General features: G+C 35.7%; 2 protein-coding genes across 2 annotated transcripts; both read right to left on the bottom strand.

Annotated features, from left to right (window-relative positions):
• Window positions 1-1,193: 1,193 nt before the first annotated feature.
• Window positions 1,194-9,556, bottom strand: LOC306858442 (failed axon connections homolog). The gene is made up of 7 exons (XM_079398995.1): window positions 9,085-9,556; window positions 5,499-5,634; window positions 5,220-5,416; window positions 4,880-5,097; window positions 3,830-3,946; window positions 2,410-3,733; window positions 1,194-1,988 (listed from the first exon to the last, which is right to left on the bottom strand). Exons 1-6 carry the CDS (start codon window positions 9,342-9,344, stop codon window positions 3,447-3,449), a joined length of 1,215 nt encoding a protein of 404 aa, XP_079255121.1. The 5' UTR covers window positions 9,345-9,556; the 3' UTR covers window positions 1,194-1,988; window positions 2,410-3,446.
• A 735-nt stretch (window positions 9,557-10,291) lies between these two features.
• On the bottom strand, window positions 10,292-17,845 carry LOC306858625 (cyclin-C). Its single transcript, XM_079399241.1, has 12 exons — window positions 17,677-17,845; window positions 16,963-17,069; window positions 16,715-16,799; window positions 16,516-16,585; window positions 16,374-16,425; window positions 15,130-15,185; window positions 14,487-14,522; window positions 14,310-14,401; window positions 13,043-13,110; window positions 12,824-12,903; window positions 12,632-12,750; window positions 10,292-11,693 (listed from the first exon to the last, which is right to left on the bottom strand). The coding sequence occupies exons 1-12, from the start codon at window positions 17,706-17,708 to the stop codon at window positions 11,639-11,641; spliced, it is 852 nt and encodes a 283-aa protein (XP_079255367.1). The 5' UTR covers window positions 17,709-17,845; the 3' UTR covers window positions 10,292-11,638.
• Between the last annotated feature and the right edge of the window lie 292 nt (window positions 17,846-18,137).

The raw sequence follows: 18,137 nt of genomic DNA, 5'->3' as shown, positions 1-18,137 counted from the left end.
AATATTATGTGTAGCCCATAATAAACCCAACAGGGTCATGATACACACAACAGAGAATCTGTAACATGGCTCTAAAATCAGCACACACTTGTGAGGAAACAAAGAGATTTTGATCTTTTACCATTGCCTTTCCAACATTATTCCATCTTTGGGTTGCCATATTTCCATCACTTTTGGCGTATGAGTGGGGCTGTATGTCTTGTGAGGAAAATAACTACACGGTTGTCATGTATGGATGATAAAACTAGCTAAAAACTAAAGCTCAATCATTAAAAATTAATTTGCAATAGTCTGTAACAAAACTCTGTAAGTGAGTTTTTGAAGATGAGCCTTGAATTCTGTCCTGGTGAGCATCGTCTGAAATCAAACAAACAGCGTGTAAAACATACTCTCAGAGTAACTAAAACACAACTACAGATATCATGAAAAAAATATAAAACTCATTAAACGTCAAGAATAAGTCTTTTGCAATACTTTCAAAATATAAATTAAATCACAAGCGATAAATAAAAAAAAGCTCAAGTTGTCCAGGAATAACAAATAGTATATACAGAAAAAAAAAAAAAAAAAAGATTTTAAAAAACATATAAATAATTGTTTTTTTTTTTTAATCAGGCACGTCTTAAACCAAGAACATCTTAAGAAAGAATATGATGGTTTGACTCTGTACTTTAAAGGAATAGATCACCCAAAAATGAAAATTGGAATAAAATGTACTCACCCTCAGGCCATTTAAATTGTAGATGAGTTTGTTTCTTCATCGGAACAGATTTGGAGAAATTTTGCATTCCATCACTTGCTCACCAATGGATCCTCTGCAGTGAATGGGTGCCGTCAGAACGAGAGTCCAAACAGCTGATAAAAACTACAATAATCCACAAGTAATCCACACCACTCCAGTCCATCAATTAACATCTTGTGAAGTGAAAAGCTCCATGTTTGTAAGAAACATATTCATCTTTAAGACATTTTTAACTTTAAACCATTGCTTTGGGTTCTTCGCAAGATGTTAATTGATGGACTGAAGTGGTGTGGATTACTGTGATGTTTTTAATCAGCTGTTTTGGACTCTCATTCTGACGGCACCCATTCACAGCAAATGTTCATTTTTGGGTGAACCGTTCCTTTAAGTCTTTGGCACATTTAAATAATTACTGGAATGCAAACCTTTCAATTCTAATAAAGCACCAATTAATTAACCTGATGTTTATATAAACCGTTTTCCTATACATTTCCTAATAACATTGCATTTAAACGAACATCAGCTAAGTACATTTGCATTTGAAGGGCGTAAAAATGGCGAGACACTTCCCATTCTTTCTAATAAGAGCTCTATATAGATGGCGTCTTAATGCAGGATTATGTTCAAGATATTAAAAGGGCATTTGTGGCAACAGAAAAGAAGTTTGTACGGCACAGCAAGATACAGATTATATCTCACTACGGAACAGAAAAAACATAAGTCTCCTGTCCTACATGTGTCATTCGTTGTGCATCGGCCCCTGGGAGATCATTCCTGTGAGTGTGTTCATGTGTGACGATGACTCAGTGACTCAGTCATGCAGCAGATGGACACACACACACACTCACACACTCACACACACCAGCTGTCTGTCTCCATCTGTATTGTGTTATGCGTCTCCTTCTGTAATGGCTGCATTTGAGAGACACTGCTGCATTACCAAGGTATTCTGTTCTATTCTGGTCCAGTGTTTTCTGTCATGATGCTGCCCACAGGAGGCGCTCTTGCACAATCACAGATCCCCATCTGAAGTGTTTGCTGTTCGACAAACACAAGTGATGTTTTTAGCTACACATTCAGCACATATAACATCTGCACAAACATATGAGTCTCACTTTATATAGATTTAAATAGTGCAGCTGCATTCAACTGATTCAGAATCTGCAACTTGTTACTGAAAATAGGCTTTGAACCTCAAATAAATAAGTGGCCATGTCATTTTATATTTATATATTTACCATATTTGCTCCTATATGAATAATTCACCCAAAATCAAATAATAATCTGTCAATATTCAAATATGCAGGGAGCAGTGATGAAACATGATATATGACTGATTTTAAACCTTGTTTCATGTGTGCAAAGTTAAATACGCGTTTGAAAAATCCACTACATATACTTATGCCATCTCCTCTGACTGATAGTTTATACTTTATTAGAAAATAAAAGGTCTTTTAATATCTTCCCAAAATGTTGTGGTACGCTTCTTTTTGTAAGAATAAAAATAACTTCAAAAACTTTTAAAATGTGAGCATCAGATATGATACATCCAGCTAGAGTGACAACTGATATTTATATGCATTTGATATAAATAGTCTGTTATGCCTAGAGCAAATTGAGTGTGATCTCCATATGGTCCTATATCATATTATATGAACCATAAAAGCCAGATGTATCAAATATGATACTCCAAAAAAAGGCTAACTTTATTTATTTATTTAACTAAATAAATAATTCCATTATTTATTATTTTATGCATGTCAAGCTTTATATGGTTAATCTGGTCCTCACATAAAGCTATGCAACTTCAGAAGACCTAAAATATAGTGCATAAATTATATAAACCACTTTTATGATGCTTTTTTAGATCTTGACAGCCTCTAGTCACTGTATGCTTTTATTGTTTGAAAGAAATGCACAAACTTGTATCCGTTATGTTCTACAGAATGAAGTAAGTCATATAGACTAGGAATGATATAAGGATGATTAAATTACAGAAGTTTCATTTTTGGGTGAATTATTCATTAATGCATTGCATAATTGGCCATAAAAAATTAAAATGGCAAGATCATCAATTTGGGAATTCTGCTATGCTGCAATGGTTTGAGGAAGAAAAAAAAAACATTTTCACAGTAACTATTCATCAGCTTTCTCGCTCTGCATATTCCAGCCTTTGCTTTGTAGATTTGACCAAATAAAACTGGACATGAATTTTAGATGGATTATGAGATGGTCTAAATCAGTCAAGTATCTACACATTTCAGTCATAACCCAAAATCCTTCTTTCTGTCTGTCTACCCGTATAATAATAAACCCCAGGATGTAAGCTACAAACACACACGGTGAATGGGGAGTGGTCACATGAGATGATGTCATTCTGCTGATTTTGAGCGCAGTGATGATGTCACACCGCTGGAGGAGTGATTCAGCTGAAGCGTCATTCACTCCTTTCCATCCTCATTCTTTTTTATATACTGTTTTCTTGCTGGATTCTCTATCACTTGCCCTTCTCTCGTTTCATTAATTAAAAAGTGTCTGAATACCTTTCCCGTCAGCTTTATTGCCATCCCTCGACCAGAGTTTGGGAAAACCGCTGCCACGTCACCACATCTTTATTTTGACAGGCCCTTCCTCTGCTAAAGGGCTTGTGGGAGAACAAAGGGGGCGGGGCCCGTGCAGATGCATCATCAAGAGGCTGTGGTTGTCACTTCAACTGCTCCATTTCCGAGCATTCGGTGTCCATGTCCGAGTCGAACAGAGAGCGTCCGGTGGCGTCGCTGTCCGGCGAGGGCGTGTCGTGGTGGGACAGAGTGCTTTCCTGCTCCTGGAAGCTGCCGCTGCGTGAGTACAGACCCAAATCTGGAAGCTGGGAAGGAGAATCCGGCTCCTCGCTCAGTCCGTCGTAGTAAAGGTCGTCGACGTCCACAAACCACTCCGGCCAGAATTTCCGGCGGATTCGCTCACAGTACATGGCCAGGTTGATGAACTCGCCTGCATCGATTACGCAGCTTCAGTTAGTCAGTTAATGCGCTCATAACTTTATATGACAGTACTCCCACACACAAAAGCATGAGTTCATGAGCTCACCTTTGATTAACTGCTCCGGACGCGTTCCTGGAAGAGTCCACATGGCCTGAGCGAGATGACCAAATACAGCAGCGTCTACTGTGGAGAGCTTCGGGCCCATTAGATACTTTTTATTGCCTGTGGGAGAAATTATATTATTAAACTGACAATATAAAAATTATTTGTATGTTTTCTGGTTTGTTATTATGATGATCTGGTCTCTAGATATGGATCAGGTATGACCGTTTTTCATGTCAAATTTATATCTTACAATTCTGGCTTTTTTCTAAGAATTGCAAGTTTATATCACAGTTCTGACTTTTTTCATATTTTTTTTTTTCCACCATGGAATCAAAAAAATTTAATTGTGACTTTTTTCTAGCATTTGTAAGTTTATGTCATCACAGTTTAAGAAGAAAAGTCAGAACTGTGAGATATAAACTCAGAATTGAGAGAAAAAATTCAGAATTGTGAGATAAAAAGTCACAATTACCTGATCTTTTATCGCATGAAGGAAACAAGTTTTTATAGCAATTCACCTGTAGTAAAAGTAGGTTTTTTTATGCATCAAGACACATTTATTTGAATAGTAAAATTACATTATTAAGTCTTGATTTCTGACAAAGTTATCAAAATTAATGTATAATTTGTATAGAATTGTATCAAATTAAGTTTATGCTTAAAACGCTGAAGAAAAAAGCTGAAAAAGAAGTTTATTTTACTTACCCCCACTTGTTTTAAGCATAAACTCACATATTTCAGGAAACAAGATTTAATTAAGTAATTTTGATTCTCATGTGAAGTGTATCTTGATATAAAATGTACTGCAGAATAAGAAAAATACTGAGAAAGAAAATCATTTTTTGCAATGTGAAAGGAGGGTTTATGTTTACCGGACACTAGAGGGCAGCACAGATCCATTGCTGCATTATTTTGTAACCTGTTTCAAAAGCTCTGAACTCTCGAGATTCATCTAGAAGAATGATCTATATTATATATGAAAAATGACTAAAATGATGCAAATCCTATCAGTAAAGCTCACAAACTGTGCCTCAGACGTTCAAAACATACCGAGGAATGTGGCAAGGGTGCGCATGTCTTTCTCCATCATAGAATAAACCTCGTCTTTGGAGAAGCGTCCGATCCCGTGGCCGTACATCTCTCTCTTCACGATGCTGCCGGTCACCTGACTCAAGATCCACCTGAGCAGGTCACTCAGTGGCCCGTTTGTGGCTAACATCTTCTGCGTCTCCTCCACATTGTCCACCCACTGACAGTATGCTATCGTCCTAAAGCAAAACACATTGCATTTAGATGATGAACCCATTTTAGTCATTCAGTAGGTCCTGTTCAAGTTGGAGAAGGCTGTTCAAATATCAGGTCACGTGAAGAAAAACCAGCTCAGTCTCACCAGTAGAAGTGTTCCTCCACCATTTTGATGATGGCACGCGAGATGGCTTTCTCCTGAGGACTAAGGCTGGAGTTGAGGTTCACGCCGAGCTTCTCCTCCAGGAAGTCGATGATGAACTCTGTCCCGCACACCTGCTCCTTATAATACGCGATCCACGGCATCTTCCCTTGAGGAGACAACTTCCCATCGAAATAGTTCTGAGGAGAAAATAATTAGTGTGTTTAAAAACCGCCCATCTTTTTTCATCATCATATATTTATATATTATATATTTAGACACCTGGTAGGGCAGATCCGCCATCCGCAGGTACGTTTCTATCTTCAGGCAAAAGGGGGACAGGCTAGGGACTCCAGTTTTGGGCCGGGCAAACTGATGCAGAATGATGGCGTCTTCAGAGTCCAACTCCTGTTCCTTCCTGCAGGGCAGCAAATATGGAAGTGTATTAGAAATCAGTGGAGATCAAACAGTTTACAAATGCACTAAAACATCCTAAAAAGCAACATTCCAAAAATGAGCAAGATACAGCTACTGCGAAAAGCTTTGGGCCCATTAGATACTAATGGGAGAAATCACATTATTACTTTTGAAATTTTATTATCAAATTGAGTTATGCAGAAAAAAAGATTGTGATGCTGTTTTAATGTGTTTTCGGTTGGTTGCCAACTTCGTCATATTCTAAAATTATCAATTTTGTTAGAAACATTTCAAACTGAGCAAGGTGACCATATACAGCATCATCTATTGCGCAATGCTTTGGGCCCATTAGAAACTTTTTATCGCCTATGGGAGAAATTAGAAACACAATAAAAAATCATATCTTTTTATGCTGTTTTTAATGTGTTTCTGGTTGGTTGCTATAATATTATGGTCTCCAGATATGGCTCAGGTACCTCCTTTAGTGTCTACAGGATTTTTTTTTTTTTTTTTTTTTGTTAAATCAAATTCTAAAACAATCTATTTTGTGTTTCAGAACGCACCAAAAACATTTAAAAATGAGCAAGATGACCAAATACAGAACTTACAAATATACTTTTTATCGCCTATGGGAAAAATTATATTATTACATTTCATAATACAATAGAATTTTTTTTTTTTTAATGTTGTTTATAAATGTGTTTCATGGCTGATCAGCTGCTGTATTATTTTATAACCTGTTTCAAAAGCTCTGAACTCTCGAGATTCATTCTAGAATGATCTATATTAAATATGAAAAATTACTAAAATGCAGCAAATCCTGTCGATAAAGCTCATGAACTGTGCCTCAGACTTTCAAAACAAATCAAGGAATGTGCGCATGTCTTTCTCCATCAGAGAGTAAACCTTACAAATAGACTTTTTATTGCCTATGGGAAAAATGATATTATTGCATTTCATTATTCAACAGTTTTTTGTTTTTATTTTTATGTTGTTTATAAATGTGTTTTCCACATCACTGCTGATCAACTGCTGCATTATTTTGTCATTTCTGATTGATTTCAAAATTACCAAAGATTACCAAATACAGCAGCATACAATATGGAAAGCTTTGGGCCCCTTAGATACTTTTATTGCTTAAGGAAGAAATAATATCAAAGAAATTGAATTACATAAGGCAATACAAACTTTTTTTTATTGCTATGATATTCTGGTCAATGTCTATGGGATTTTTAATTTTTATATTTTTCATTCTTAACCCAAGTTAAAATAAATAAAATCCTAAAATGATCAATTTTGTTTCAAAATTCATCAGAAATATTCTAGAATTGAGAGTTCGGTCTTTAGTGTTCTCTATCAGCAGGATTTAGTCGCTGTCCACTTCACTGGTGCTGAAATTCATTAAAAGCAGCATAGTAATTTGCTTTCTCTTTAGTTTTTTACTTATGATTATGTGTCTGATCTTAAGTCAATTAATAATATGTAATTGTATTTGTGTAATGCATGTCTGAATCAATAGCTCATGTGAATGATTGTTGAATAACAGCAAGTGCATCAGCCTTTTCCAGGGCCTCGTGTAACCTGAGATGTTTTGCTGAGGACTAACAGCACTGCCATTTCTGCAAAGGTCAGAGACGAAGCAAAAGCACAGAATTAAACCCAACTGGCTCTGATCACTATATTGACGGGTCACTATTTACACCGTCTCACAAGGGGTCGACAAAGGTCATTCTGTCACATCACAATAACACAAGGAGACATTATCCTCAAGGCCTACACACAGAAACGCTCCAGCAACCGTGCCCTTGACATAGCACACATCAACATGTCAACAAGCAGGCTTTAGACGAGGTAATAAATAGCATCCTGCTCCAAATTCATTCAGTTAGCAGGTATTCATTCATCAGTGGAGGATAATGAATGGACTGCATTGCATTGTGTTGACATGATTTTCCAGGATATTCATTTAGGTAATATTTCCCTGTTCATGCCCCTCTCACTCCACCCAAAGGAGAAGTTTTATTATAATAAGTATTACAGATTACATTAAATCTAAAACACTGCAAAAAAATGTTATAATATATTTCCATAAATAATTAAATATATATAAAAGCACAAATAATCATTATTATTATTATTACTATATATAAGCAATGCTTGTGCTTTTATATATATTTAATAATAATCTATAGAAATATATGATAAAAGTATTTTTATTCAATGTTTTTATTCAAGTACTACTACTATCTGTGTAGCACTTGTAGCGATATGTATTATATTTTATACATATAAGCACTGCATAGATGGCAATTATTACTACTACTACTACTACTACTGCCAGCTATTATTATTCGTACTTATGCCGTGCTTTATTTAAAAATATGTAAGTACAATAATTACACCACTTCTAATAAAATTATTAATTAAATATTTATATTAATTATTAATTGTATATACAAGAATATAATACCTGCATAGACAGCAATAATAATAATTATTAGTATTATTATTATTACTACTACTGTCTAGGCATTGCTTATATATAAAATGCTAAAATATAAACGCTGCATGGATGGCAATAATAATAATAGCACTGCATAGACAGACAGACAGATAGAGACAGACAGATAGAGACAGACAGACAGGCAGACAGACAGACAGACAGACAGACAGACAGACAGATAGACAGACAGACAGATAGATAGACAGACAGACAGACAGATAGATAGATAGATAGACAGACAGATAGAGACAGACAGACAGACAGACAGACAGACAGACAGACAGACAGATAGATAGATAGATAGACAGACAGACAGACAGACAGACAGACAGACAGACAGACAGACAGACAGATAGACAGACAGATAGAGACAGACAGACAGACAGACAGGCAGACAGACAGACAGACAGACAGACAGACAGACAGACAGACAGATAGATAGACAGACAGATACAGACAGACAGATACAGACAGGCAGACAGGCAGACAGACAGACAGACAGACAGACAGACAGACAGACAGACAGACAGACAGACAGACAGACAGATAGATAGATAGATAGATAGATAGATAGATAGATAGATAGATAGATAGATAGAGACAGACAGACAGACAGACAGATAGATAGACAGACAGACAGATAGAGACAGACAGACAGACAGACAGACAGACAGACAGACAGACAGACAGACAGATAGATAGACAGACAGACAGACAGATAGATAGATAGACAGACAGACAGATAGAGACAGACAGATACAGACAGGCAGACAGACAGACAGACAGACAGACAGACAGACAGACAGACAGAGACAGACAGACAGACAGACAGACAGACAGATAGATAGATAGATAGATAGATAGATAGATAGATAGATAGATAGATAGATAGATAGATAGATAGATAGATAGATAGATAGATAGATAGATAGATAGATAGATAGATACCTAATGACAAGCAGCTCGTGTAGTAAATAGGCAGCGGCGGCGAGCAGCGCGCCCCCGGTGATGTAGAGCGTTTTTCTCCACCAGGAGTCAAATCCTAACGCAGACATGATCCCTCCGTACTCCTGCAGCGGGTAGGCGATGATGTACCCATACAGCGACAGATGCTCCTCGGAGCCGCTCAAGCCGAGCGAGAAGCTCTTGTTCCGGCCCAGCTCAAGCGCGCAGGAGCGGCTCCAGGCGAAGCCGACGCGCCAGTACATCTCTCTCCTCTATCCGCCCTTCGGCCCGCTGTGGCTCCGGCAGAGGAGGCTTCATCAGTGCCGCGGGGTGGAGGTCAGAGGGTCTGAGGATACATGTCGCCTCCAGACGCGGGCTGGGGACGGCATCAATCCGCAGCCGCTCGCGCCGCTGTTTACCGCACAGCTGAGCGCGGCACGTCACAAGGGTCGGGGCTGCTGATGCTACGGGGGGCGGGGCGAGCGCGCACATTCTCCTCTCTCATTGGTCAGATCTACCGCTGTCATAACAGTTTGGTAACAACAATTTCATAATAGGTCATAATATGAAATAATGTTTCAGTAATTTGTAAATGCTTCATTCTTTTACTCCAAAAAATAATGGATAGCTTTGCAACTAACAACATAAAGGATTACTATACACTATTTACATCAGTGTTGTTTTAATATCATTTAGCCTAGATATTATTGTAGTTTTCATTAAAAAATGTAATTCAGTTTTATTTTTTATTCATTTTTGTTTTAATTTTCATTTTAAGGTTTTATTAATTTAGTTGTGTTTTGTCGATTTTTGATCAAATAAATCTAAATAGGCTTTTCATAAATTTTTATTAGTTATTTTAGTAAGTTAATTCATGAAGATTTGGACATTTTTGTTGGTCATTTTAAAGAAAAAATAAGTTTACCAATTCACCTTACATCAAATTAAACTAATATAAAACATATATATAACATAAACAAGCACATATAAACATAACATATTTTTTCAGAAATATATACATGCATGTGTATTTATATATACATAAATTTACACCTATATTATGTAAACAAAAGTTTTTATTTTGGATGCACTTATATACTTTATAATTTATAAGTGCCATTTGAAATGTTCTTCTAAAAATTTTATATGATTTTAACACAGGACACTTTTCAAGCCAGAAAAATAAATAAATTGCCAATTTTTTTTTTTTCAACAGCAGCTTTATTCAAAAAGGCTTCTTAGCTCCATTATAGACAAACAAATAGGAACACTCCAAGCCCTCTCACCCTCCATCAAAAATATTTATGGGCAAATAATACATACAATGCATGACAGAGAGGAGCTACATTTATAAGTTCCCTCAATAAAGATGAGGCCACACTCCTGAAGCACAGCTAAACAAAGAACCAGTGAGAGACAAAGCCAAAAACAAAAATGGCATTCAAAACACAGTCAAACATGTAAGTACTGTAAAATCTTTGAGGTCCTTTCACAATTAATTACGTGTCCCTCAAACAAATGACGTCAGTGGAGATGCAGATGATGGGAAGTGAGGGACTTGATAACCACACCCAAGATGCAGATCTCAATTACTCATTACATTTCCAAAACTCTCAAGATATTGGCTTGTCCTCCATTAAACGTGATGGATGCTTCAGACATCAATTCAGCAACAGAATGAAAGCAAAACACAGCATTTGGGTTATGGCAAGTACACATATAGCATAATCATACAGTAAATTTATAATAAGAGAAAAATGATAAAAACAAAGTCAAGGGCTATATATGGAAAGCATATTTACAATCCAGTTTGAGTGATCAACTCAACTATCTGTGTCACTTGTGCATTCTAACTCACATCCACACGCACGTCAAATATCCAATCAGGATTTGATTACACAGTACTAGGGTTCAAAAGATCGCCGTCACATAGCCCTGTGGCCAATCAGTTTACAGACAGCCACTTTGTAGAGAGGACTGATCCGTTTCCCTGAGGAATACAAACTGTGATATGGTCAACGAGAGGCACGCATACAAATACATGTGCGATTAAACACACACTCTCTCTTTGACGCTCTCAGACAGAAAAAAAAAATCAAGTTTTCTTAGTTCCCAAAGAGCGTCCGCTTAAAGAAAGCTTCATGGGACTTTTCAAGGAAGTCAGGACCATCGACCAACAAGATCTGGTAAAACAGCACCCCTCTTAATCAAGCAGATACCCAGTGAGGTGTGTTTGTGTGCGTGTCCGTAACATTCAAGACTACATCCTTAAGCTTGGCAATAAACTACATCAAAGCAGATTTCCTATTGGTGAGCAGTTCTGACGCGGGCTGCTCTGATTGGTGGAAGGAAGGAAGGAAGGAAGTGGCATCATTCTATCTGCTCTGATTGCTGGAAAAACCCAGAGGAGAGGAAAGAGAGAATGTGTGTGCCAGGAATCGGTTTCCCCACGGTCATAAAACGATGTGCTTGTGAAAAGCAGCGTTCAGATGTGCCAGGATGTGCTGTGTTTGCCTCTCCGAATCACTCTGCCTCAGGTCCTCCAGCAGGGGCCTCTCTAGGACTGACTGTATGAGCTGTTTTGACTCCCGTTTGAGCTCTGGTCAGTCTCACTGTTGTATGAAAAGCAAGCAAATACAGGATGCGAAAAAAATTTGGTAACTGAAATAAAGCTGAAATAAAATATCAACGAAATTTAGAAATGCTGCCTTGGAAACTAACTGAAATAAGTGTACGTACTAAAATAACTAAAACTAAAAATGAAATAAAAATTCTTTATACATAAAACATGCTTCTCCACATTTCAAAAACTAAAACTATTGAAACTTTTTCTGTAATTGAAATAAAATAAAATATATCAGACGAAAAACTTGAACTTTAACTGAAATAAAATAAATTTGAGTACTAAAATAATTTCAAAATAAAAAAGTACTTAAAAAAAAAACAAGATATTTAAACATAAAACAGGCTTTAATAAAGGGATTTTTTTCTACTTTTCTAAATATCAAAAAAACGTTTTTGGTCATTGAAATACAGCTAAAATAAAAATAAATAAATATTGGATGAAAAAACGTACATTTTAAAAACTTGAAATTGAAAATGTTGCCTTGACAACTAACTTAAATTTCAAGCTATATAGACACAGTAAAAAATAAATAAATAAATAAAAATGAAATGTAAACTAAAATTAAAACATACAAACATGAAAACTAATTCAAAATATTAATAAATACTATTAATAAAGTTTATAAATAATACTAAAATATTACTGGGCTTCATAACCACGTTAAATGCGGTGCAAAAAGTGTGAAAGCTGTGATATTAACTCTTTAAGACATTAAAAAAAATCTATAACTGTACCATAATCCTATAATTGTACTTTAATCCAGGACCTTATGCATTGATATGGACTGAATGAGCTTATTTAAATAAAGAGTAATAAAAGTTTCTCTTTGCAGTGGTGAAATAAATAAGCCCCCCAGGCTGTTTCCATATAAATAAATATATTTATTGTGTGATTTTGATAACTGAGGTCTACAGTCTGTTGTACCTGTTAGGAGGGGGTTTGGGTTTGGGCACCTTGTTGAGCACAGTGGCCATTTCCTTCCTATCATCAAAGTTCTTCCACTGGTCATAGAGTTTCAGAATCACTCTGATGATCTCCAGGATCTGTGCCAGAAAAGCTTCAATGTTAATGTCCACAGCACTTATTCATTTATTTTTACAGCTGAACGTGTCTTACCTTGTCCATGTCAACTGACAGCTCAGCGAACCACTGCCTGGCATCTTTCTGCTGCACCACACACGCCACATGCAGGCAGGCTGGAGGAGGAAGGAGACAGAATCTGTAACTCTGCCCTCTGGTATGTGACGCGTCAACTTGTTATACAGTTAATCAGATCTAAAACTTCAAATGATCTGCTTGGACCTGCTGGATTAAGTGTAGGAGGTTTGTTCTTACCCAGTGCAATCATGAATGGAGGATAAAGCAGACACAGGTCAGTCCTGTAGGTGTCGTTCACTATCCTCCTGCACATATTCACAGGACATAAGCGTTTAATTATTCAGCTTATTTTGCAACATGGAAGTAAGCTATTTTCTGTAAATGTGCAAGACTTCTGATTCATTAGCTGCTATAGGTAAATAACTAGAAGAAAAAGAAAGTGCTGTAAACCAGTGTTATTTTAGTATCATTGAGATGTATTAGAGTCTTTAATAATATTTTAAATCACTTTTATTTTTTAAGATTTGCAGTTTTCATGTAAACGTTTTACTAACTTTGTTGTGCATTTGTCATTTTCGGAAGTTTTTGTTTGTTTATATGTCTATAGTTTTTATTAATTTTTAGTTATTTTAATACATCAAGTTAAAATTAAATTAAAATGAGAAATGCTGCCTTGGCAACTAGCTGAAATAAAAAAAATTATTTCAGTTTTATTTCTACAACTATTTCTATTACTATATCAACTATAATAACCCTGCAGTAAATGGTCAAACTATTTGTGCTACAAACCAATGTGTTTATAATTAAGATGGTAAATTAAAATAATAGAAGAAATCCCAGTTTGCAATATCAAGCAACATAACAGACTGTTTTTTGTACAATTAAATTAACTGGAAGCCTGGATTATCATTAACTAAAATTAAAACTATTCAAAACATTTCTGCTAATTAAAATAAGGCTAAAATAAAATATAAATATTAGATGAAAACTTGGCTAAATGAAAATTAGATATGTCGCCTTGGCAACTAACTCAAATAAGTTTAAGTTGAAGCACTAAAATTACTAACTGGAAAAAAATTGAAATAATAATAATATTTAAAAGGAAACAAAATCTAATAAAAATTACAAAAGCACACAATAAAATTCCACCAAAAATTACTAAAATTAAATTGTAAAAAAAATAATAATAATAAAAATAAAAGCTAATTTAACACATTAACCAAAAATACAGCAGTCCCTTATTAATACTAAAATAACACTGCTGGAAGCACATGACACTGGATGCCTCACACATTCATGTTACTGCTCTTGCATTAAAAACAAGGTGGACAGAGACCGAAGAGCTTTTGGGAGATGCATAGATTCAGAAGCAAGAGTCTCATATAGGCAAACTTATCAGTGTAAAGTCCACATTTAAACTTTTTCTTTACTGCTCACTTAGACGGCTCTAAACGACTAACTGGCTGTATGTTTTTCATGCCGTCTGAAGTCATACGCTCCTCACCAAGCCAGCGGCAGCAGCATGTCCTCCTGACCCATGTCCTGCACATACTGCAGTAACGGTCTGTACGGGTGGTACACAATCAGACAGCAGTCCTGAAACAAACCCAAACCAAACATCCATAAACAGATGCCGAAAACAAACATCTAAACATCCTAAAGAAGAAGAACCGATACCAACCATGAGCTCCAGTAAGTAGAACTCACACTCCAAGATCTAGACAAAGAGAGAGAAGCATGAGTTCACTGCGAAATCCTCACACTAATGTGCTAATTATCTAATTATTATCTTTCCCATTACGATGATCCATAAACGTTCCACCAGACCTCTGAGATGTTTCTCATGGCGTACCCAATAAATAACACTGTTATTATCACCAGCCCGAGACATAAGCAGCCAAAACCAAGTCATTTATCACCATAATGAGACTTTTCTACGAAGGTGTCGTGAGTGTGAGGAATGTCACTCCTGAAACTTGGTGACACTTAAGACGTGACAGAAGGCAGCATCATCACCCCACACACACACACACACACACACACACACACACACACACACATACAATCAGCCTCTCGGCCAGTGTTTCCATCATATGAATCAGACAGTTACAAGAACTTATTATCTAGATCTCTAGTGACGCTGTCAGATTTCCAAAATCCTGATATGAAGCAAAGTCATTCTTTCCGCAGAAACTCTTCTCAGTAAGAGACCAACAACTTGGACTGCAGTATCAAGGCCATCTGGTACAACTCACACTCGCCTACATGCCAGATCAGTGTCTCATAAGTTTTTTGCTGTAGTAAAGCACAGACGTTTGACTCACGTGATTCATTCTGAAGGGAAACTCCTTTGGAAAGGCATAAGAGAACCTTGTTTTCACTGTCGCAAAAAGAAAAAGAGGTATTTATTCCATATTAGTATGAAAAGGTCACATGAGGAAGACAAGTTAGCATGCTTTTTGTGATCTGGGATTCCCAAACCTTCCTGATAGAGAAGATATTTGGTGATTATGTCTAAAAAGAGAAGTTGTTTTATGGTTAAAAGTTGAATTAAATGCTGATTTATACTTTCAGGGTTTCTGCAGGTTTTATAAAGGTCCATTTAAGGCTTAAGTCCTTTTTAAGACCAAGCCAATCAAATTTAAGGAATAAACTGAAGAGAATGTAATACGTCAATATATCCTCTAAATATAAATATCTAGAGAGCACACGATGGGCTGAAACACTTCAAGGTTTAAGAAAAATACAAAACTAAAACCGGCAATAGATTTTTAATTCATTTATACATGGAATAACTTTACTGCACCGTCTGATAAACTGCCAAAAAAAAAGTGTGACAGAAGATAAGAAGTCTTGTTTACAATAAAATTGATCAAAATGAAATGAGTTTATTACTGAAACCAGAACAAATATCTTCCAAGGGATTCCAAATGGACTTAATTCAAAGGGAATATCGATTAATCACCATTTATTGCATCCAAAAATAAAAGCTTTTATATATAAATATACACACATACATGTATATATTTAAGAAATATCTATCTATATAGATATATAGTGTCTGTATAATATATACACACACACACACATATAAATACAACTCTTATTTATATTATTTAAATATATTTATATATATAAATAGAAATATATACTACATATATTTCTTAAATATGCATATGTGTGTGTATATTTATATATACATATAAACACACACAGTATACACACATATATTGTAAACACAAAATTTTATTTTGGATGCAATTAATCGATTTGACAGCCCTAATCTTGATTTAAGGATGTTTAGACATTTGTACTGGAAAACAAAAATACTATGCAAGATAATTATTTTTTTGCAGTGCATGCAACATTTACTGCCATGACTTAATATTTAAAGACTTTCTGCTGTTATTTTAGGCCTTCATTTGTGGAAGCGTGAATTAAGATTTTTAGGAGCCAAACTGTACTTTATATTAAACTCTGAATATCATAAGGACATAATATTCAAAACTGTATTTCTGCAGTAATATCTGATATTGTTTGATGAGTTTGTAAAATATAAATCACTTACACACAGACGTTGCTGCTGAAATGAGGCGTGTGTTCGAAACAACACCAAATTCCTGTTAAGGACGGAATTTGATTTCATTACGATTTTAATTTAGGCTTTAGGCATCTTTCAGCAGATATTTCCATATTGAGAGTGTGTTTACCTCTACTTTAGAGGCCAGAAACACACACGTGGGGGCCATCAGCACAGGGTCTATGCTCTTCAGAGAGTACCTGGAAACAAGCCAAGAGCTTTATTTTACTTTCATGCAAGTGTACTTGAAAAGGGCCATCAATCTAGAAGACAAGTCTAAATTTTTACAGAGGAAGAGAAGGCTGTAACCAAGGCAACGACCCGCTCACCTGGCATAGAAACGCTTAAAGTAGACAGTTGCCGTGGCGATGACCTGCTGCCTGAGTTTCAAGTGTTCCCCCAAGGCTTGAATCACTGCCACAAGATGACAAATTAAACTATTTAAAGCATTTAAAGACCAGCTTAACATATCCGTAAATCAAATCCATCTTAAAATACAAAGCAGGTGAATTACACTTGAAAATTTGAATTAATGCACAGGCCCATATTCATATTAATAAACAATTTAACTCCAAACCATTGGCAAAAAATATCTGAAGCTTCCAATATTCCTCCTCTGTGAGGAACTTGAGATCTTTCTGTCTCTCCTTCATCAGATCCTGTTTGTCCAGAACCCACTGCAGACTGATGAGAACAAACATCAGACACTTCAAATTGAGAAATCATAAAAGAATAACATATAAATCAACACAGCAGCATTATAGTGTATTTTTAATATACTCCGAATGTCACTTCAAATCCAAACTTCATACAAGCATCAAAATATCACAATATTATGCTAATTGAAAATCCTGAAATCAGTTAAAAAGATGATAATTAACTCATGCCGTGAATAACACACATTTTTGTTTGTTTGTTCCGTAATTCAGCCGCTACGGGCGATCATACCATTAATTTGTAATCATTAGAAGAATACCAAAATCGTGTAATGAGCAAGTGTCATTAGACAGCTTAATATCACGTCAGTTTGTGCTTTCAGAATCGGCGAATCTGCTGCGGTCGTCCCATCATCACATCTGGAGCGAACCAGGAAGTTGGTCACCAGATAACACGGAAACCAGTTAAACCGTAACACCGGCATTAACCGATATTTGCTAAATAGTTCGCTTTAATCTAGCAAATCCATGAATTTTAATGTTTTTATTTCTCTTACAGCTACGCAGCAACAGCAAAACCTCTAGAAACTGCTTTAATGTTTTCGATTTAAATCGTCAAACACGTCTCTACTTACTAATGTGAGCTCTGCCAGAAGTTCCCTGCCATCTTGAGGTGATTGAGGTAGAAAATAAGCCTTAATGTGATGTTAAATTGTGTCAAGACAAAAACGATACTCTGATCTAATCAGACGAGCAGCGCGACACAAAAAACACTCCGTAGAACTTCAATGTGCGCATGAAACCGGTCCGGCAGGAAACACATTAACGCATCAGTTCCGGTCCGAGTCCTGCGCTCTGCTATTAAAACCCATAATATAAAATAAAAACTAATTTTATATCATTGTTGTAGGTAATACAATGATACTGTTGTTATTACTGTTATTATATAAAAATATACAATATAATATATATCTCATGATAAAAAAGTATTGTACATAATATAATCCAAGTTTATAGAACTTTAAATAAAATAATATAACAAAGAACTCATATTACATCATTATTGTACTAATATAATATAAATAATTTTCTATAA

This window comes from Barbus barbus, assembly GCF_936440315.1.
Source record: "Barbus barbus genome assembly, chromosome: 39".
Classification (NCBI taxonomy): domain Eukaryota; kingdom Metazoa; phylum Chordata; class Actinopteri; order Cypriniformes; family Cyprinidae; genus Barbus; species Barbus barbus.
This window is presented reverse-complemented; position numbering and strand designations above follow the sequence as displayed.

Coding starts and splice junctions, on each gene's coding strand:
- LOC306858442 (XM_079398995.1), bottom strand. CDS start 9,344: ATGTACTGGCGCGTCGGCTTCGCCTGGAGCCGCTCCTGCGCGCTTGAG. Junction 5,635..9,084: donor CACGAGCTGCTTGTCATTAG/GTATCTATCTAT, acceptor GCTGCCCTGCAG/GAAGGAACAGGAGTTGGACT. Junction 3,947..4,879: donor CACCCTTGCCACATTCCTCG/GTATGTTTTGAA, acceptor TTTCTCCCACAG/GCAATAAAAAGTATCTAATG.
- LOC306858625 (XM_079399241.1), bottom strand. CDS start 17,708: ATGGCAGGGAACTTCTGGCAGAGCTCACATTA. Junction 16,426..16,515: donor TTCTGGCCTCTAAAGTAGAG/GTAAACACACTC, acceptor CGTCCTTAACAG/GAATTTGGTGTTGTTTCGAA. Junction 14,402..14,486: donor TCTACTTACTGGAGCTCATG/GTTGGTATCGGT, acceptor GGTTTGTTTCAG/GACTGCTGTCTGATTGTGTA.